Below are 23080 nucleotides of genomic sequence, written 5' to 3'. Positions count from 1 at the left end.
TACCTATTCCATGCCTCTCTCACTAGATCCTCATAATTGCTGCACAAATGAGTCAGGGACTCAGCATCACCCTCATTTTAGAGATTAGGAAAAGAAGCAAGAGACACTGAATCCTGAAAGTTTTTTGAGAATTCCACTTTCTGCATTTGTAATAAAACCAGGATCATTATGCTACCTCCTGAGAGTGCAGTGAAGGCACAGTGAGATAACTCACATGAAAGTGCTGTTGGTAAAATGTATGTTTACAATAGATCTACGCTGCTCACTGCTAAAGCAATTAGAAACCTGGACTCTGAATCAAACAGAGGCATGTAGGCAAACAGAGGCATAAGGTTATGGTGTAATTCAAACGGTGATTTCTCTACCCACCATGTCTGGTTGTAGTCCTTGTTCTGAGAATCTCCTCTCAGTGTTGTGTAAACTCTGCTCCCTAATTGTCCCCTGATATGCCAATAAAGCAGCTTACCGCAAATCACTGAGCAGGGGAGAGACGAGTGCTGGACTTCCTTCCCTCCAGGGGAGGAGAAGGTAGAAGAGGAAGTAGGGGATACAGGCCACTGGGAGAGGTTCAGGAGATGTCAAGAGAGAGCAGCTGGGCAAGAAAAGGCAGGAAGTACAAATATGTCTGGGATGTGTGCCGTGAGGACACAATAATACTTTAAGAGGGTTAAGAATGGAGTTAAAACTGCTTAGTATTGTGCTGTAAAGCTTGATAAACAAATAATATAATAGAGTACAAAATTTTTGGGTGATAGCCGGGACAAGAGATATACTGAGAAATAAACACAATTTTATAAAAATAACTCTTACAAAATCTGTATGAATAAAAATAACCGAGTTAATCAGTGTTTTACCAGTTATTAAAGAGATGCACATATAATTAGCAAGTCTCAACCTGTTACATAAATCCTGAGGACAGCTGCTATATTGCCATTTTATGATGGGGAAGTCTACCATTAGCCTGGAAGGCTACCTTTGGCAGAAGAGCTTTTGAGTAGAGTGGACGCGAGGGCCAGGCTATCCGGTTCCAACCCTTGTTCCACTATTTACTAGGTGTGCAACGAGTAATGTAACTCCTTTGAATCTCATTCTCCTACACCTGCATCAGAGGTTGCTATGAAGTTAAATGCTTTAAAGTCCTAAGGCTCTTAGTAAACACCTGAGACTCAGGAAAGTAGGGTCTGTATGGCTACTTTGCAACAGAAGAGCAGGAAGTAGCTATAACTGAGAAAGGCCCTTTGAGGGATTCTATTCATGCTTGCATACTCAAAGAATTCCACTTCAGTCTATATAAAGTTAAAGATGCAAAATAAAGAATACTCCAAAAGGTCCTATTTACTTGAATGACATGTAAAACTGATGAAGGGGGAGTTTCACCAGCCCGAGCAGCTTGTCCTGTCCTGGGCTCCGCACCTTGTTCCAAGTTTCAATTATCATCACATTGTTCTTAAGTCTTTCCAGGTATTTGGAAGACAGAGAGACAGGAATCATCTGGGGAGAACAATCAGGAAAAAATTTCTACAGCTAAAACAATTTATACCTTTCTTCAATAAGAATTTACTGAAAGCCTTCTACGTCCACACACAGTACTATGCTGAAGATATTAAAATAAAATGCAGTCTGTACCCTCATAGAAACACAGTCTGCTCTAAGAGACTACTACATGAAAGACAAATACAAACCAGAATGGGTTCCTTCTGATGACAGCATTCATGCAGGGACGCAGAGAAGGTTGTCAGGCATGTAAAATATGGTGCCTACCAAACTTACCCAACCTTTCCTAAGGCAAGGTGATCTACTTTTAAATCCTATTGCAAGATGTGTGTGCTTTAAAAATATTTTTATTGTCTTCAATTAAGGGTATGTGAGTACTATCTGTGTGTGTGTGTGCACATATGTGCAGGAGAGCAGAGGCCTGGGAGTTACAGGCCACTGTGAGCTGCCGGATGTGGGTGTTAGGTACCAAACTCAGGTCTTCCGCAAGAGTACTGCATACTCTTAACAACAGCCCCCTCTCCACCCTGCAGAAAACGTTGTTTGCAACAAGGATGACTACTGTCTGGAAAAAAATGAACCTTTTATCAAAGGGCTGCCAATCCAGTGGCTGGAGAGCATCTAATAAAATAAATCTGTTTAACTTGTGTGTTATAGCAAATAGCAACGCCAGCTCTTCATTTGGATTTTCCATGTAAATTTATTCTAGAATGAGCTAGCTGGTAGGTGAACCAGGGACCTAGAGCCAAGAATAGTCTATCAAATTAATAATTGTGGCAAGAGGACCCCAAGTGATAGGACGTCTTTGAATTCTTTCATTTGCACATCCTTATTGGATAGCTGGTGCATGCTAAAGTGCTTTAGAGGTGCTGATGTCCAGCAGACAATCAGAGCTGATCCTTGAGGGAGATGTCTGATTTACGTAGAAGGACAAATGTGAAAGTTACCTTCACTGAAGCTGAAGCAGTGGGCATACATGTATCCATGGGAGAGGAGACTAGAAGAGTGCAGCAAGAGCAGTAAGCGGGGCTAACAGTTAAAGCTACAGAGAAGGGAGAATGTGCCGGGCCTCTACTTTCCTGATGGAGGGGTGCCTGCCAGATATACCCAACCCTTCCTAAGGAAAATGAGCTAGGTTTTTCCCTGGCCTGAAGACCGAAACTGATCAGCTGCCGAGTCAGGAAGAAAACCAGAGTGGCTTGCTAGGGATGCAGCTCCGTGGTATAGTGCTTGCCTAACATGTGTGAGGTCTCAGGTTCAATCATCAGTGTCAAAAAAAAAAAAAAAAAAAGCATCACTAAATTCTACAGAAAAATGAAATCAAGGGATGGATATTAAAATAGGAAGAAATGAGAATATATATAACTTAAAAAAAAAGTTTGGAGATAAGAGAAAGGCGGGGAGTTTAACTGGCAAAGTTTTAAAAGAAACCGAAAGGACAGAACCTAGAACTTGGGCAAACAGAAGAGTGGTAAACAAAGAGAGACAACAGAAAGAAAGAGAGCCTTAAACTTTGGGCAGTATCTTCACCTCCTCCCATCAATACGGCATATCAGATAGCTACCAAAGTTTCTTTCTGTATGAAGACTCAGCACTTAAAGACAGGATCATGAGTTAGGAGACATTTGTCTCTTCCCCCCATAAACCAGTAATGGACACAAAACAGTTACCTGAGAAAAATTAAAGACAGGCTGTGTTGTGCCCCACGAGATGACAGATCTGGTGACTTCTTCTGTGCTGAAGAGCTTGCAATTTAAATAAACATTGCATGGTGGGTGTTTCTCTGATTCTCCAGACACAAAATCTTTCCCATCTGGCACCATCAACAGTACATGCAACAGTAAAGCATTTTCTTTTGCTGACCCATTTGTCTGGGGTGGCCCAGCCATGAACGCTGAAGAACTGGGGGCAATAGGGCTTGCTGACTCTGTGTGGGCAAACACTAAACTCTGTGTTTTCTTTGCAGTTTCCTCATGAATGTGATTTAAGTTGTGTGGATTTTTGGTACAGGTGGTGTCCTGGCTTGTTTCTGGCAGTATCACATCTGGACTTACAGAAGCAGTAAGTGGAGCATGTTGGGTGCCGCTACTTAACTTAGCATTGATGCCAGTGAAATCCTTGCCGCCTAAAACAAGCTCTATGGTAACCTGGAAAACACAAGAGGAGAAGCGTCCATAAGAAGAAGCATCCGTAAGAATGTCTTGCAGAACTGGAATCAGAATTTTTGTAGCTGGAGCGGACAGCAAATTAAAGAATGAATTCATCCATCCTCAAATACTAATAGACATATATATGTCAGCTTTCCAGACTGACAAAAGCCAGGCAGATTATTTATTAGTATATGATGACCTGGAAAAATCATCAAAAGAAATCAAAACAAATGCTAAGAAAAGGATGAGACATGTATAATGACACAGACTCAGACTGAAGAGGCTCCTACCGGCTAAGTCAGAATTAGTAACAGCAAGAGATTATATAACCTACTGAATAATGTGTGGGTCTCTGCTGGATGAGCTTTGAGTCTGATGTCTCTGGATAGCCATTTATTTGGCTCACTCTATGATGACAGACTCCCTTTTCTTAGCGGGGTTCTAAAAGTCTTCCCCAGATCTGGAATTCCTAGAATTCCAAGCATCTGGATATTGCTAGATCCCACCTGGCTAAGGATCTTAGTCCAGCAGTGACCTTCAAATGTCCTTGGAGATTTTCCCTTTACCCATAGGATAATAAAGTACTGTGTTTTCCTTCTTGTGATAGGATCATGCTACTGCTAATGCACTGTACCACTACATGCAAATCAAGTATCCCAGACCCCCTGACCCCAGCAAATCAAATACTTTCACCCTTAAAATTTCTCCCATTGCCCAAAGGTTTATAAATCCCTAATGTGCTGGGGGTGCATGCTGCTGACTGGCCGAATGATACCATCAGCTTTCCATCATGACTGCCTGAGATTCAACATTCATTTCCCACTGGCCCGTCTCACTGGGCCTGCCTTCTGGCCCACTTGCTGGGCCTGGGCCTCACCAGGCCTATATCTTGGCTGCAAGCTGACCAGGCATGGGCTTTCATTCAGCACAGAAGCTTAATCAAGAGCTTTGGTATTGCCACAGGCTTTGGAATGCCCAATTTTCCATTGCCACTGGCAATCTCATTCTAAAAGAGCTAAACTCTAAAACCCTTTTGCACAACTGGTTTAGCACATGGGCCTAAGTGAGGGCCTAAAGTGCTCTCACTACCCCTGCGAGAAATGAACTCCATTCTCCAACTGGAAGCTGAGTTCTAGGCCCCCAACAAAATCCAGGTCCCCACCGAACGGAGAACAACAAGCAAAAACCTGTGAGGCCAAACTAACTGAAAATTAACCTGGAAAGGAACAGTAATGCTCCTTTATCATCATGCAGAATAATGTTAATCAATAAATGCTCAGGGAGCTGGATGTAGTTCTGTGGTAGAACATGTGCCTAATGGCACAAAGCTCCAAGTTCCACCCTTTTGTTTCCAATCGCTGAAGAAAAAACAGAAAAAGAAATATACAGGGAAACTCAAGTTAGAAATCATCATTTTAAGCCAGGCATCATGGCATACACCTTTGATCCCAGCACTTTCGAGGCAGAAGCAGGCGGATCTCTGTGAGTTTGAGGCCAGCCTGGTTTACAGAGTGAGTTCAGGACAGTTGGGACTGCATAGTGAGACCCTGTCCCAAAACAAAAAACAAAACCGACTAACCACCACCAAACACATCACCATTTTGCAACTCTCTTAAAAACATGACTCAGGCTGAGTTAGTTAGAACATACTTGTAATTCCTGGATGTGGGGAAGCTGAGGTAGGAGGATCAAGAGTTTGAGACTAATTAAAGAGAAACAAAAGTTTGATACTATATAATGAAACTTTGTTTTAAAACACAAAGCAAAATAAAAAATTAGGTATTTTAGGTAAACCAGGAGAGGGACAGTCTATAAACAAATAACTGGCTTAAGTTAAAAATTACTAAAATACTGAAATAAGAAGGGCTATGGAATCCTTTTAATTTAAAGGGAGTTGGAGAGAAATGAAAATTAATTCTTCATTATAAAAAATTACTATAAAGGGAAAAAGTATTGACACAATTGGTGAAATGAGTATAGGTTATAGATAGAATAAATCACACATGTTGTTTTTAAAAAGTGAATACTATGACATTGTTTTCCATAAATACATGGAATCCATGTGAAGGAACATAGAAACAGATATGATATAGCTTATTCTCAAATAGTTCAAAAAATGTTCATGTGTATACATTTACACTGCATATTTGTGCATATATGGAGGGAGAAGAGAAAGAAAGAAAAAGGAGTGAGTTTGAGCCAGCTACAATGAGACCCTGCCTAAAAACAAAAACAAAGGCAGGAAGAGCAGGGTAAGAAATGAATCTGGCTGGGCATGGTGGCACACCCTTGTAATCCCAGCACTTGGGGAGGCAGAGGCAGGAGAACCTTTATGAGTTTGAGGCCAGCCTGTTCTACAAAGTGAGTCCAAGACAGCCAAGTCTTCACAGAGAAATCCTGTCTCAAAAAAGAATCTGAAGAACAGAAATGGCCTCTGGTTATAGCAATGACTTACTTCAGAATGCGTATGAGACCTTGTTTTCCACAGCCAAGCTCTTTTACTCTGCCAAGTTTCAATCTTGTTTAGTACTTCTCAGCTCCTGCCATGCAGCGCGCTTCTCAACCTTCCTAACGCTGTAACCCTTTAATACAACCTTTAATAATGTTATGGTGACTCCCTCGCTACTTCATAACTGTAATTTTGCTGTTATGAACCACAATGTAAACATCTAATGTGCAACCCCTGTGAAAAGGTCATTCAACTCCCAAGGGGTCACGACCCACAGGTTGAGAACCACTGGTGTAAAGCAAGGCCAGAAACCAGCTCCAGCCCATCAATCCAATTTATTGCCCTCAGACTTCATAGTCAAGAATGAACCAAGCAGGTGTGAAAGAAAATTTGCGTAAGGATTAGTTCTAGGCCAACCTGGGCTACACAGGGAGATGCTGTCTCAAAATACAAGTTGGGTTTGGGGATAAGTGGCACGAACCATCATGGCACATCAGTGATTCATGTCCAATTTTTCAACATCATCACAGAATGTCATCTATAAAATTTGTGATTGAGAACCCTGCAGTTGAGTTATAAAAACACTGCAAAAACGTAAACAAAAACAGCCCCTCATGTTTTGTGTTGGGTCACATTCAGTTATCCTTAGCTCCATGTACTCACTGGGCTATGGGTTAGAGATGTCTGTATTGGATTTGTCTGACTTTCTATTTGTAGGGACAGGGGAGGCAGAAGGAAGAATAATATAGTGAGCTCTGTACTTGATTCTCTAGGTGATTAGGAGCAAGGAGAATGTTTCAGGGTATGAGTATGGAAATTTCAAAAACTCACCAGAGTTGGGAAAGGTGGCCAGTTTTCAGGAGGCTGAGGCAGTAGGATTGCAGGTTTGAAAGGAAGCTTATACTACTTAATGAGTTCTAGTCCACCTTGGGCTAATTCTGTCTCCAACACCAAACCAAAAAACTCAACGAGATACCAAACCAAGCTGTATTGAAGCCACATATTCAAATCCTGTCACAGACATCCGGGTGCTGACCACTGGGACAGGACCCTACCTCGGGATCCACCAGGGGCCCCTGCTGCTTTTCTTTGTTCCTGCCAAATCTGCTCTAAGTCATCACGTAGTACCTCTTTTCTTCCACTTCCCCTTCACTCCCTGTAAAGTACCTTCCACATAGAAATATTTTAACATGAAAGTAACATGTCACTCTAGTGCTTTGGTGTTTTTTTCTTGGCTAAAATTGAAACACTGCTTTGACATAAAAAGATCCGACTTTCACCCTCACCTGCAATACGACTCAATTTTCTACCATCCACTCTTGCTTGCTATCCTGTGGTAACCATTAGTCTCACTTTAGGACTTTTTTTTACATGAGCTCTTTTCTTCAAGTATCCCCTTAAACACCAGCTCCTTAGAGAGGGCTTGTCTGAACATCATCTATTTCCTCCAGATACTAGTGTTTGTATTTATTTCCTTCAAGGCACTCTGCTGTTCTTCAATTGTGGCCACCTTACTCTTCTTGTTCACATCTGTATTCTCAGTGCCAGGCAACAATTCATGCTCAGGAAATACTTGTGGCTTTCTGGATGGATACCCACATACCTTTAGGGGGCCAAGTGAAGATGGACCATTTTCTTGTTGTACCGGAAGCTGGCTACTGAAAGAAAGCAGCTCCGACTGAATGATAGCTCGCAAAGGGAGAGCTGCAGATCCAATGACTTCTGGCTGATGGAATAAGGAAAGAAAAAGTGTGAGGAGGAGCCGTGAGGGTTTTCTGAAGTGATAGCCTGGGATGGCTTGAGAGAGAACAGTGCTTTATGAAGTACAAAGCTCTATTATGATGCGACTGACAATGCTTCCATATCCTGCCAGCTTTTACTCTCCCTTCCGCATTTTACCATCTTCCCGTCGGAGAGTATGAAGGATTTCATAAGCAACAGAAAGTTACCTTTCTCTAATTAAAACTTAGTTCTTAGTTCTTCAGTAACATTCCTTAACTAATGTTTTAAGACTAAGCAAATCACACTTGATATATCTGATGTTATTGAGGCCATGAAGGAGCAAAAGGCTATCATAGGAGCAAGCTGAAATATAAACTCCTAACATACCTTTACAGAGGAAAATTGGCAGTTATTATGAGGAGCTTTGTATTTTTGGCAGTAGTAATTCATTTGTGGAATGTATACTAGAAAAAATATATAAAAGCTATACAGAAACTGCATGTTAAAATAATAATTTTAGGAAGAAGTCTAAAAAGATCTTGACACCTCTCTCTCCACTAACCTTCTATCTGTCCTACCTGGTGTTGGGTGTTGGAAGGAATTGGGGTGGAGAAGGGTGGTAGGTATAAGAACCCAAATAGAATAGATAAAAATATGACAGCATGCGATGATTTTGTACTGTTTACATTCTGGGGTGTGGGGACCACCACAAAAGAAAAGGTGCACTCACCCCATTCACACCAACGCTGGGATTAGACCATCTGTACTGCTCTTTCATCGAATGAACTGCACACTGCCCACCTCGTCTCCATGAGGTCACTTGCAAATGAAACTTTATTAACTAACTATTTGAACCTATAATTTTATTATTTTGGGTGTGGGCTAGATACTTCAGGTGTTTTGCCCACAAGCAGAAAAGAGAACTTCAAATTAAGGCCTATATAAAACAACCCATCTGATACTGCCACTGCCCTACAGTAATGGGCAGTCAGAAGCTGGGCTCTGCCAGCTGTAGTTGGCACACGCCTGCAATCTTAGCACTTAGAAGGCTGAGGGCAAGAGGGCTACAAGTTCAAGACTAGCCTGAGTTACATAAGTGAGACTCTGTCTCAAAAAAACCAAACAAAACCCAAAAAATCCAAACCAGAACTTGCATGATGCCCCCTCCGCCCCTGCTTTTGCTACAGTGGGAATCTCAGACAAGTCACTGTACTGTGTTAAGTCTCAGTTTCTTCTTGTATACAATGAAGAGTGATAATGGACATAATTCACAGAGCTGCTGTGATTAGATGGTGTTACATAAGCCCAGAAATCTCATTTTATTTAGGAAAATGTCTGGTATGAATGGTAACGCTCAAATGACTTACCTTTTTCTGTGGGGTTTTCTTTGCATAAATTTGGAAGGTGAGGTGAGAATCCCACCAGTGTTGTATCATTGGGCCACCAAACTCTATTGGACATACAAATCGCTGCTGGAATTTCACCACTGTGAAGGAGAACAGGCACATGGCACACAACCCGAACAGAGCTATCATTAATTTATGCTTTGACTCCACCCACCATTTTCAAGTTCTTTCAGGAATTCAGTCAGTGTGATTCATGAAATTAAAGGCTGTAGAAGAGACAAGCCTGGGTACAGTAGCAGAAGATAAGCAGGGTAATACTGTTCAGCTTTGTTTCATCAAACATGTGAACAGAGACAGAAGAAGACTTCTCCATGTACTTCACTGTGGCCAAGGCAATGCGATTTTTTAAATGTTTATTTATTTTGAGGTCAACAAAGCCTTTCCTCCTCTTAGTCACTGTGTTTCATTATAGCAGTAGTAACTCTAAGAAATTGCCATAAATAACGCCATCTACAGCTAGGCATGGTGGCCCAGTCCTGAAACTCTAGCACTTGGGAAGTCAAGGCAGGATGACCACGAATTCGAGGTTAGCTTAGTCTATATAGTGAGGTCAGTTCAGAAGCAAAACCAGGCCGGGGGTGCACACATGTGCTGCAGCACGTCAGGGGCGGCGACAGCAGACACCAACCTCTTACCTCCATCCCTGATCTTACTGGAGGCGAGGCGGACCACCTCGGTGACCAAAGCTGTCTCTCCCAGTCCACGTTTGGAGAAGCCCACAGGGAAGTGACACTCCACAAAGAAAGTGCTGGAAAAAAAATCGCTTAAATCAAACAGGACTGCAGGTAAGAGCACGTGTTGCTCTTGCAGAGGACCCAAGTTCGGTTCCCAGCGCCCTCACGGAGGTTCACAACTGTCTTTAAGGCTAGTTCCAGGGAACCTGATGCTCTCTTCTGTTCTCTTTGGGTACCAGGCAAACATGTGGTGCACATAGAGGGAAAACACCCATACACATAAAAAGAAAAAGATCTAAAAACAAATTAAACCAAAGGTAGATGTATTTTCTGCCTCTTTGTCTTTGAAGTTCCCATTTTCAGGATCAAAGTGCCTGCGAAGTCACTTAGAGACCATGTTTGTTTTTCAAAGCTTTCATCACCTGCCGTGTGGGATGGAGCTCATTTCTACGAGCACCCACAGCGCATTCAATATCAAATACCTACCTGGCTGAGGTGCAAAGCTACAACCATCTCAGGTGTTCACCGCTCTTGCTGTAACTAACTAAGATGGCTCCCACCCAAGTTTTCTTCATTCCAAACTTACCCTCATGCTGGGAACTTCAAGTCACTTTTACGGATTGAAAAATGTACATGAGAACAAGTCATAAATAGTTATAGTTAAGACTGTTCCTACTATCAGCCACACTTTCTCTGAATGCCACATTGAGCTTTCTTATTTAGGGATACCGTTTTTTTGCTGCTGCTGGTTTTGGTGGTTTGCCGGGAAAGCTTTTCTTGCTTGGTGTCGTTTGGGGACTATCTGGAGGAACTCCCATGGTTTCAATGATGATTCTGACCGAATGTATTCTACCCAGGAGAGCCAGTCTATCCACACTTAGTGATATCGCCGGGGTATGTTCTGGAATTCTTGAGGGCACTTGCTGGTCAACCAGATTCCTGCAAGTTCACAGACAGGTAGGCAGCAGTTAGAGGCCCAGCTGCGAACCATCCAGTTGCACAGGAGGAAAGAGGATGAACAGCGAGGATTTATTTTCAAAGTGAAGTAGGAACAGCTCTGTGTTTTACTTTGAGACAAAGTCTCACTATGTAGCCCAGGCTGGTCTGAAATCCCTGATCCTCTACTTCAACTTCCATGCTGGGCTAGAAAACAGCTTTCATGAACAGAATCTGGTCCTCATCTGAAAGTATGTAAAAATATTCTTTACCTGTAAGATTTAAATCCATACAGTGTAAAAATGGGTGATACAGAATTAGATTTTTCTAGAAGGGAAATCTAACTTATTCTAGGTTACCCATTATCCTAATCTTGTTATCATGTCACTGTATTCCTTTTCATACTTTCCATATGGGTGTGATCACAGTAAACACACCACAAGGCAATATTCTGCTTTCTTCATAACCCATCTTGTTCAAGAACTTTTTTTTTTTTTTAGATTTTTTGAGACAGGTTTCTCGACGTAGCCTTGGGTGTCCTGCAACTCACTATGTATACTTGGTTGGCCTTGAACTCACAGAGATCTATCTACTTCTGCTTGCCAAGTTGTCTATTACCTTTGTGAAAAACTGAAATCTTTCATTGACTTGCCATAACTTAATCACTTGGGTAGTCTTGGCAAATCCAGGCCATTTCCCTTGAGACAACGGCTCTGCTTTGCTTTAGCTACGTCAACATTCACAGAGGCTCACCTGCTTTCCTTGACAGCTGCCCTCTTCTTCATCTTGTGCTCACTAGAACTGCCAGAGGCTTTTGACCGCTTTATTGTTTTAGAAGGTTCCATGTCATCATCTTCACTGAAGAAATCACTGGGGCTGACATCAGATTTCTAAGGGAAGATAAACAGAAGTCATGGCACTGAAAAACACTTGCTTTAGGGAAAGCAGTTACAGTTGTTCGTCCAGAAGCATGCAGCAATTTCTTTTTGCAAACACCATTCTCTTAAAAAGATAACTGATAGCAGGAACATAGTCCGTATAGTTCCTGGTTACACAAAAGTAATTTGCAGTTCACAAGGATAAGCTCTAGGTCCATTCAGAGTAAACAAGAGAAAGACAGACATTCTCAGGGAGACCTCTGCACCGACTGTCCACTGTGTTTGGCACTAGCTGCACATGTAGAGCTAAGTATCTAGCACGTTCTTGCCAGGTAGCTGGTTTGTGATTCCTAGTTATAAGGGGCAAATCCACAACCTGATCTCCATGAGTTTTGTAGTCTATCTTTCTACCACAGTGGAAATGAGGAAGAATGGTTGTTACAGTGCCACCTAACTGGGTACAAAGATTATCTCCCCTCACCTACTAGCCGTGTTAATTATTCATTCTGCTTTTAATTGTGCTTAAAAAATTAATGGCTATATTACACAAATTACCTTCGTGAAAGAAATCAGTTTAAAACTCCCCTTTAATTTTGTTTTTGATAAAAGGCCTTTGATAAAAGGCTCCTAACGTAACTGACTAATTAGCCTCTTGCATCATAAAATGAAAAACAGAGAAGGGGCATTATGATTATTTGGCTTCAAATTAAAAAGGGTACACAGTATGCTAACACTGTGTCCAGGAAAGCCCAGATACTCAAGCCTGTCATCTACAGCTTCTACGTTTCAGCATTTTGGGGTGTGGGTGTTGAACCAAGGAGGACAAATTAACTTGAAGTTTAAAGCAGAAAGCTTTTTGCTCAGAAGTCTTCCTTTACTAGTAGCTTTTCAAAACAAGTACAGATGCATGGCATGGTGACACATGCTTTTAATTCCAGCAGTCGAGAGGCAGAGGCAGCTAGATCTCTGTGAGTTCAAGGCCAGCCTGGTCTTTATGGGGAGTAGGACAGCCAAGGCTACATAAGGGGGCCCTGGCTCTAACAAAACAACAGTAAAAATGGCTTTATATAAGACTATCAAAACCTAAGTAGGTTCATAGTTTTAAATTAATTAGGGCAAATATAAATTGGGTTGTTAAAAAAGCCTGGAATACCGGGAACCACAACCACACAGCATTTCTAAGCTGTGACTATTACTCAATATTAGCACATGAAATATTAAGTCCTTGCTGGTCCTGATGCTATGAGATGGGACAGCCAAATCAGGTTCTTACCAGAACTTTGTCAGTACTGTTTAGACTTTTAGCCTCCTACACTATGAGCTACATAAACCTCTATTCTTTATAAAGTTAGCCTACCTCAGGTATTCTGTTATAATAACGAAAAATGGACTTATACAAGGAGCATGACAGCAACCTCCAGGATGACTTCTAGAGAGCAATTAGGCTCATTAAGTGTATTGGTGTCTGGAAGATGCTAACCCAGCAACAGGTCATGCAGCATGACATAAAAAAGAAGGCTGGAATAAAGCAGAATTGCCTGAGAAGAATTCCCTATCTTACAAGCCAACAGAGGGTTTTGTCACCTGTGAGTAGAGATGTTTATGGACTTTTCTGCAGAGACACCAAGTGGGTCCAAGGCAAGCCTGTACTAGTAGTTTCTTAGAAGTGCTCCCAGGAAGCCCGAGCGAGATACTGGGACACAGGCTCTGGGCGTGTCAATCTGTTATCTGATTCTGGCCCTGAATCCTTGGGATAAGATTACTAGATATCCTCGGGACAAAATGCTTGTGCCCCTAGGCCTGTCTCTTTTGTGATAATACTTTCTTCCTTAGCTATCATTATTATTAAATAAGCTATATGTAAAAGTAAGAGCTTCCTGCAAGTATCATGACTGTCTACTAAATGCTATGTTTTCCAATTTGTAGGGCTTCAGGTTCAATGACTTACAGGTGCTGTGTAGAACAAGTTCTCCAGGAGACTCTGGTCGTACTGAGGGTCATTCAGATCACTGCTGCAATAGACATCACTCCCAGGAGATGGGGAATCTGGAGGAGAGCCTAATCCACTCCAGAAATGACCTTGGGATAATTCAGCACTGGAAACAAGAAAAACAAAGCCAAAGGACTTCAGCACAAGCAGAACTACTCTCTCTGGTAAAGTTTCCTAACATTCTAAATAGGAAAGAACGTATGCTAAGGACTCACTTTAAATTGAGTACTGGGTGACATTTTCCAACTCTATTTCCCCTCTCTTAGGATGACGTCAACTAGCACTCAAAACCACTACTGACATGCATTGTACTCTCACTCAGCCATCCACCGGTTGCCATAGAAATGGCTAATCTAGGTCCAGCTGTGCTCTTGTCTGTGCTCTGACAGGGAGGGAAAAAAATGATAACTATCATTTTGCAAAGTAAATGTTTTTGTGAAAAAAAAAAAGGCTAATTCACACACACACACACAAAAACCTTCTTTAAATAGTTAAACACATGTATTTTGGAATAATGACATGATTACTTTTATATTGAATATAAAAATGATAACATTACAAGGAATTTATAAAATAAGGAGGTAAATATATAAATAACTATAAACTCATATTTTAAGGAATAATTTCTTTTTAATCTTTCTCTTATAGTAACTAATACTCTACTTTATTGAACTTAATATTTTAATGAACATCTATTAATAATGAAGCAGTAATATTATTACTGTATGCTAATTACTGACTTATTTACTATTCCTCTGCTTCTTTTTCAAGCTAGCTACCATTCTTTTTCTTCAATTTCTCTTAAAAAATGTGCACAATCATTACTTTCAAATGTGACAATATTTACAAGGACAGCTCATAAGAGTGGGTTCTGTCCTGCCAAGTGGGATCCAGGGATAGAACAAAAAATGGTTAGGCTTGGTGAGAAGTGCCTTTTTCTGCTGAGCTATCTTGCTAGCCTCTTGGAACTCCAAACTATTCTTTTTGGAAAGTATGCTTGGCATTCTTCTTTTTTAAAAAATTTTAATTTTATGTCCATCAATGTTTGCATGCATGTAGGTATTTGGATCTAGCACATGCCTCTAGAAGAGGGCATCATAGCCTCTGGAAGCTGCCTTACAGCTGGTTGTGACCTATCATGTGGGTGCTGGGAAGCAACCCAGGCTGCACAGTAGCAAGAGTTTTTAACAGCTTAGCCACCTCTCCAGACCCTCTTTATTAAGGAAACGCTGTACACAAATTTATAATCTCTACTGTTCAGTATGTAGTCCTCCATATTGTTTTTTTCCCTTTTGCAATTATTTCTTTGAATTAACATACCTGCTTATGATTTATTATAGTGATGAATTCTGCTTATGTTTCTTAGCCATAAGATAAGCCCACTTATCAGCATGACTGCTTTATTTTTCTTAAACATATTTCTGCAATTTCAATTATCTAGATGTTGAATCTTTTGAAAATGTTCCCAATTTTAAACTTTACTTTGATATTTTCCAGTTTCATTCTTTTTGTTAAAGTGTCTGGGATTTTTTTCTTCTCTTTCTCTTCTAAAATGTTCTACTGCATCTTGTTTTCTGTGAACAAGTTGGAAGCATTCCTCGTGTTTTCAAATCCAGGCCCTGAAATGCTGAAGAGAAGCTCAATACTCAGGCTGGGAGCATTGATCATTTTGTTAAATAAATTCCAGTTTGTGGTATCTCAACCTCTTTATCTTGACCAGAATGAATTCCTGTCTGGGAGGTAATGTGGCTGTCAGTGTGCTTAGCAATCAAGAAGGAAAAGTGGGCTTGAGGCTAGAGGGATGGATCATTATCCCATGTATTTCTTTTATCTTAGCTTCCGTCAGTGTGGTGCTCACCTCTACCCTGAGCTGTGCTTGACACCCTTCAATCTAGGGTGTCTACAGATAATAAGTGTTGATCCAGTCTTTGACAGGCAGGAAATCCTCTTACTTCTGGGGGGAAGCAGCAGACTTACGATAATACTCAACATGTATCAAGAGATTACTCAATGGCAAACAATATCCTATATGGTATGTGAACAGGAATTAACTCACTGAATTCAGATGCCATGCTATGGTTGCTGCAGAGACTGAAGGAGACAGCTACCTCTTACATCATGGCTCATCACTGTGGGTGGTCAGTCAAGCTTATGCAGTCAGACTTGAGGCACAGCTTTTGCCTTGCTAGGTGAGTTACCCTCATCCTTCTGTTTTCTAACTTCCAAATATTTTTACGGACATTTCACTGCTTTCATCTACTTTCAGTTCTTTTGATTTTACACCTCTTCTAGTCTTTGACCACCATCATACTAAGGTTTAAAAATGGACATGGAAGTATATCCATTCTTACTTTCATTCTGCTGTTCACTCCCCGGGTGGACTGTGTTCACTCTCTAGCTTTCAGTTACTACTATGGAGCTAAGAAATGGCCTATTTTTATCCTTGCTCCTGAGCTGGAGCTCTGTATGTCAAGGAGCTTACTGAACAACTGCATTTGAATGTTCCACAGGCAACTTGGGTTTACAAACTTACAAACTCAAGCCCGAAACATCTTCAAACTGTTGCCTTACATCCAAAAGGGTTTATAATTACCATTATGACACAAAGGACAAAAATCCTAGGAGTTTTGCTTTTCTCTCTGCCTTTTGCTACAACTGATATCACAGAATCCTGAGATTTTAACTCTAATTTCTTCTCTTCCCTCCTCCACTGGGAAGGAAATACTCTTCCATCTCTTATTCCATTAATTTTTCAGTGTTATCAATTTGATTTTTCTACTCTTCCATTGAGAATATTTTGGTATCTTTCCCACTTTTAGTTTGAAGTCCAAGTTCTTTACCATAATGGTCAAAGCCCTTTGTCAACACAGGTGATATATGTCTTGCCACTTCCCTATAAGCTTAAATTTTAACCAAGTTACACAAAGTGGAAAAGCCGGGCACTGTAGTGCCTGTAATCCCGAGGAGGTAAAGGTAGGAGGGTCAGGGTTCAATATCATTCTCAGTCACATAGCATGTTGAAGGCTACCCTAAGCTACACGAGATCCTCTCTGCATGCTTTTAACCTCAGCACTTGGGAGGCTGAGGCAGGTAGATCTCTGTTAAGTTTGAGGCCAGCTTGGTTTACAGAGCGAGTTCCAGGACAGCCAAGCTTACATAAAGAAACACTGTTTTGAAAAACCAAAAACCAAAATGATCCAATCAACCAAACAAACAACCTCCCAAAATAACAACAACAAAAAAAACCAAAAAAAAAAAAAACAAACAAAAAAAAAAAAAAAACCAACCAACCAACCAAAATAAAAAATAACAAGTCTTAAACAAGTGTGCATTCTTATGTTTGTCATGTATGTATAGCATATTGCTTTACCTCTCCAGGACAGAAATGTTTACAGTAGCTACTCAAGACATGATACACGATGAGCTTGGTTTCAGTGCACATGTTAACAATATTTGCAATAATGGCCACCAATAAACTTCTATGTGCTAATACTGTGCTAACTCCTAGTTTGCAAGCTCTTTTGGTGCTTCTGTAGTTAACTTAATTAAAATTCATGTTCTCTTTATCACACCACACTAACATGGACAATGAGAAGAATGGGGAGAAAAGAACAGAAAGATGGAATGAGGCCATTTTGTACATAATGCCCAAAGAAAAGGCTATACACTGGCTTTTTATTTAATAGGCAAACAGTCTAGTTTAAGGACCAGGAGAGGACTTAGTCCAAGGAAGTATTGTTAAAAATGTACTCAATGAATTGGAAGAAGTTTTAAATGAAAGAAAGCAAGAGAGGAGCACTCACCTGCCTAGCAGCAGCTGTATAGCTCTGCTGTCAGCTCCTGAGTCATCCTTACAAAGAGTATTCTTAGTCGTAGGGAGGAGGTAGTCCTCACTGTGGTCTTTAAGTTGATTCTTAGATGAATTCCTGGTTGCAAGGTGTGGAAAAACACTGTCATGAATGGCACAGACGGGGAAAAATTTAAATGCTACCCAAGCTAAGAAGAGTAGAAGGCACTAGTCTGACTTAGAAAATTTAACATTTTTAGATTTTATCTGCCTTAAATGTATATAAAACTTTATACTTTTCAAGGTTCTTCCCAATATTAGAACCCCATTTCATCCCTGAAGGAGGAAAAAAAAAAATCTTCATTTTATATAAAGCATTCTACCTTAGAGAGTGAAGAATTTATCTATTTATGTGTTTAGCAAACACCAAAGCTAGGTGTTAGGTTCTGAGTATCTTCTACTGTAGGCTCACCACATTAAGAATTACTTGCTGTTTGAAAAAAAGAAAATTATTTGCTGGTAGCTGTGTGTGGTGGTGCACGCCTTTAATCCCGGCACTCTGAGAGACAGAGACAGGCAAATCTCTGTGAGTTTGAGGCCAGCCTGGTCTATAAAGCAAGTCCAGGATAGTAAAGGCTACACAGAGAAACCCAGTCAGAAAAAAGAAAAAAAACAAAACAACCCCTCCCCCACAAAAAATAATTACATGCTGAACATTTTTGAGATTATCACATTTCGTAACAACAAAAAAGAAGGTAAGTCAACAGCTCAGAAAACGAGCTGCAGGGGTGTGTTCATGTCCCTAACTTACGTTGCTGATGATCTGAAAACATCCTCTGTCATAGGAGGAACTTTGTCCAGCAGCATACTAGTATCTGGGCTCGAGTTCATTGCAGAAATCAACATGGCATTCCGCAGTTTATTGCCTTGTTCCAAGAGAGCTGAAGGCAGTCAAAACAGAAGATGAAAGCATCAGAAAGGGTTTCAATAGTCAGTATTTGTTCTCCTGTGGATGTCTGCAGTGGTTTCTGTGTCTGTTCCTCTATTAGACTGGGAATTCCTTGAGGATGTTTGCTTAACACCAGTGTTTGCTTGGCTTCTGCCTTGTGTTTAGAGATGTTACATCAGATGTTACATCAAGGAGTGAACGCTCCATCCCAGAGAGACCGATCTTACGATGGGAGTCATTATGTCTCCCAGTTCTCCCAATTGCTGATTGCAAACAACGAGGTTAATGGTGTCTATGGTTCATTTTTATAACTAGACACCTTATTCTTTCTTTTTTATGAGAGTTGGCCTTACCATGTGTCCGGAATCACTCACACTATTTCACCTGTATCAACTCACTAAATCCTTTCAACATTTCTGAGATGGTAAGTAACCTGCCCAAGCCACACATGATACCTGTACTATGAGTACCCCTTGTCGATGGTTTTGCTTTCCACAATTTCAGGCAAGAACATTACACGGAGACTATGTATTCCAAGTTCTAATTTGTGTGCAATTCTGAGTAGTGTGATGAAATCTTAATCCATTCTACTGTCTCCGGGACACGAATCATCCCTTTATCTAAGGCTGGCACACTGCATAATCTACCCACTTCTGAATGTCACAATTGCTATTTCATTCTTAGACACACCACTGTGAGATTTGAAGTTGTTCCATTAGGCAGCCCTTTGCCCTAATAAGGGCCCCAGCACCCAAGAACAGCGGCTCTGATAACCGTAATGTACCATATAATCATAATTATGCTATTATTAGCTATTATTGTGAATTCACAACCTGCTGAATCAGCCCTCTGCTATTACTACACTGGACTTTCAAACTAAGCCAAACTGTCTTTGTCTTTTCATCTTTTTTTCTTCCCAAGGCAAAGTCTTACTGTATAGCATTGGCTGTTCTGTAACTCACTCTATAGACCAGGCTGGCCTCAAACTCTGGGCTTCACCTCCCTCTCTTCTTGAGTGCTGGGATTAGAGGTATGCACCAACAGAGACCAGCTTTATTTCATCTTCAAATATACTTATCCTAATAACTCTTTGTAGAGGAACATACCAGTAATCCATAGGCTGTACCTGGCATATGTTACCTGGATTGAATAGTTGTTCAGCAGTCTTAAAAAAATGCAGGTAGGCCTATTTAGACGTTAGTCTATAGTAAGAAGCTGCAGAGGGCCTTAGGCTTAAAAGTCTAAGGCTGTAATGCACTGACACTCAGGAGAGATTGCAACTTTTGGCAGGACAAGAGCTCATTAACTATTAGTTCATTTCTTCATTTCAGAATGAGGTTAGCAGCACCAGTGAGATAGCCCAGTGGGAAATGGTACTTGCTCTCTACCTACAATCTGAGTTTGATTCCCAGAACCAGCATGGTTGGAGGAACCAACTCTTACAAGTTATTTTCTGACCTTTACACGCATAGCATATGTGTGCCTGCACTCAAAAACACAAGTAAATAAATTCATGGAAGCTTGAACATTTATCTGTAAGCAGACAGTACAAGAGAGGGAAGGGCCAGTGGTTAGAGGGGTATGGGTGATAAGGAATAGTATCTAGTGTTCCACCGCACCATAGGATAATTGCACTTGACAACTGAATGTTGCAAAATAGCTGGTAAAGGATATTTTGTGTTTTTAAAATGTGTGTGTGCGCACACATGTGTGGGGAAAGAGGTGGGTACATGTCACCTGTATGTGTGTGGAGGTCAGAGGGCAAGTTGCAGGAGTCAATTCTCCCACCATGTGGGTGGCAGCTCAGCAAGGCTCGGCGGAAGAAGCTGAGTCTTGCTAGCTCCATAAAGGTCATTTTAAACATTCCTAACACAAATGATAAATGTCTGAGATAATGACTGTTCCCTGATACGATCATTACCCACTGTATAAACATACTGAAACATCATATTGTACCCCACAAACACATTCCATTGCCACTTACTAATTTAAAGTAAAAACATCTAAATAGTAGTCACTTAGCAGGTTGGTAGAGTTGCCTTTACATGAGTCCCTGGATGACAGCAAGTCCCACACTTTTATTTGGCTGTTTAGTTCATAAGGAAGTCTTGCTTCCCTTTGTGGGATGCCTAACAAGCAGAGCAAACCCAATAAACGCAGTGTAGTCTTAGGTCACAGACAGACACATACCTGAGAGCAGGTCCTTTGTTGGGGGTTTGTTTGAAGACAGGGTGCATGAGTCACTGTGACTCTTGGCAGCTGCACTAAACTGTGGCTGAAATGCAGAACTGTTCAGGAGGGAGAGCTGCTTCTGTGGGGCTTTGCCTCTTGGCGTTACAGTCTCTGCACTTGGCCCTGAATTAGGGTGATGCTGTGGTCCACACAAAGAACTCTTCACCTCATCAGAGGTCTCTGCAAAGTACAAATGGTCCTTCCCCCTGTTAGGAAGAAAGAATGCCAGCAGCTTACACCCTGTCCTGGGACTACTCCACCTTGACAGAGCTCAGAGCATCAGTGAGGGCACTGTAGCTGGGGCCTTGGAACAGGTGGCTGTTTTTTTAACAATGTCAGTCTGTATATCTGCTTTTAATCTCCTCAATTAAAGAAATAATGGATTTTTAACCACAGTTATGCGTTGTACCCTAAATGACACAAAACAGAAACCAGCGCCTAGGGGAAAAGGAATGTGTGTGTGTCAACACAGAGTATGATATAATGTGAATGCTTCACAAGGAATTATTAAGACAAAAATCTGTTTCTCATACTCTATTCTATTCTACAAAATAATATCCTTCCTCCTTTCCTCTCACAGACAAGTATTAGAGTATCTGTAAACTTTTTAGTCTTATGTGTACATTGGCTTCTCTACTAGACTGTGAACAGTCCTTAAAGACAGGACTTGTAGGGGTTTTGTGACTGCTGAAATTGGTTTTAGTCCGAGGCACACTAAACATACATTCTACCTCTGAGCTACACCTTCAGCCCCAGGAGTTGTGTCTTGTTCATTTCTGTGCCAGCACCAGGATGGCAGTAGGTATTTAAGAGTTCTCTGCTGAATGAGTGACTGTGTTTCTGTCTGCAATTTTTCAGTCTACCAGAAATGACACAAAAATCATAGTGAGAATAGTGAGAGTTAGCAGACGCACAGACTTGGAGATGTGATTTTACCTTGGTGTGGTTGACCTACTGCTGCTGCCTGCTAACTCCTTTCCATCAATTTTGATGGTAGGTACCCCACAAGACCTTGACAGAATCATAGACTGGGTGTTGCTGGATTCATTATTCCCTTTGAGTTCTCGCTCAGATAAAAGCACATTTTCTGTCACTTCAGTAGTAGGAAGAGGCTTGTAACTGTTGTAAGTTTCTGACAGAGGCTCCAGGGCAAGTGAGACCTGAAAGACACGAAACATGAAATTTTCTTCAGCCTCCAGTCACTAACTGTAAGAGCTTTCTGCTGACACAAGTTAATGCTCACCCATTCCTCACAAGATGAGATCTAGCTTTCTGCCTACCTCAAAAGTCTCTCTCACTATGCTCCCAGGACTCCTCCACCCCAGGACAGATGAATCACCCAGGGTTTCCTCTAAGCGCCCTATACTCACTGCTTTTTGCCTTTGTTTACTCCATCCTTTTTTTCTTTATGTCTAGATAAAGGTGTCAAGGTCATTGCCTTCTTCATGTTTCTCCTCACTCTGTACCTACTCACCCATACAGCCACTATTCACTGACTATTTTCCCACGGGCCAAGAAAGTGCCATGTTTCTCATTCAGACACACTCCGGTGATGACACAACTCTCTGGAGCTTATATCACCTTAACTATGGGGGCGGGGGGGAGCAGAGGCCAGATGTGGTGGTGCACACCTATAATGCCAGCACTAAGGGTGCAGAGGCAGGAGAATTATGATTTCTATGCCAGACTAGGCTATCTAGTGAGACCCTTTATATATATAAAAAGCCAAGGTTTAGAGAACGTATTTGCATCTTTGGCTTATCACCCTAACAGATTATGAATCCCTTGAAGGCATGAACAAGTCTTTAGTTTTCTGTAGACTAATGAGCACAGCACCATCTGTGCAGCACTGATATCTACTATGTCTCAGAGTCTGATAAAGGAATGACATGGCTTCTGCTCGAGTTATTACTGTCTACTGCTTGACACAAAAAGTGCCTACTGTCATACTGGACACAAAGACGAAAAGCACTAAGAGGAGAAACTAAGTTTTTGCTGGTTGAGACAAGCTCTTGCTTGTAGTCCAGCTTTGTTGGGGCAAGGCTGGAAGATCCTTAGTCTAGGACTTGGGGGCCTAGGCAACATAGCAAGACCAGGCCTCAAAAGACAAAGCTCCCTGATAATGTCATTCTTGTGAGTACAAGTATACTATTAAAAACATTCTTCGAAAAAAAAAAAAAACCCAACAAAAAAAACATTCTTCGGCACCAGTGAGATGATCCGGTAAATAAAGGCACTTGCTGAGTAATCCTGGAGACCAGAGTTCAATCCTTGGAACCCATGTAGAAGTAGAAAGAGAGAACTGACTCAACAGCTCTCAACAGTTTTCTTCTGATCTACACATACACGCTGTGGTACACACACACCACACACACACACACACACACACACACACACACACACACACACACAC

The 23080-nt window shown here is 41.2% G+C and overlaps 1 protein-coding gene across 1 annotated transcript in view; it reads right to left on the bottom strand.

Annotated features, from left to right (window-relative positions):
- Nucleotides 1-23080, bottom strand: part of C2cd3 (C2 domain containing 3 centriole elongation regulator) — a 93656-nt gene that overhangs the window by 54120 nt on the left and 16456 nt on the right. The window contains exons 4-15 of the mRNA XM_055623307.1: nt 21604-21827; nt 20626-20873; nt 18298-18427; nt 17503-17625; nt 13658-13805; nt 11585-11721; nt 10625-10834; nt 9857-9969; nt 9183-9301; nt 7697-7819; nt 3165-3641; nt 1340-1491 (exon numbers count right to left, since the gene is read on the bottom strand). Coding sequence (XP_055479282.1) covers nt 1340-1491; nt 3165-3641; nt 7697-7819; nt 9183-9301; nt 9857-9969; nt 10625-10834; nt 11585-11721; nt 13658-13805; nt 17503-17625; nt 18298-18427; nt 20626-20873; nt 21604-21827 — 2204 coding nt within the window. The remainder of the gene's footprint in view (nt 1-1339; nt 1492-3164; nt 3642-7696; nt 7820-9182; nt 9302-9856; nt 9970-10624; nt 10835-11584; nt 11722-13657; nt 13806-17502; nt 17626-18297; nt 18428-20625; nt 20874-21603; nt 21828-23080) is intronic.

The sequence above is a fragment of the Psammomys obesus genome, unplaced genomic scaffold (assembly GCF_907164565.1).
Source record: "Psammomys obesus unplaced genomic scaffold, mPsaObe1.curated_primary_1811, whole genome shotgun sequence".
NCBI classification, from domain to species: Eukaryota; Metazoa; Chordata; class Mammalia; order Rodentia; family Muridae; genus Psammomys; species Psammomys obesus.
The sequence above is the reverse complement of the archived record's forward strand: the minus strand, read 5'-3'. Positions and strand labels throughout refer to the sequence as shown.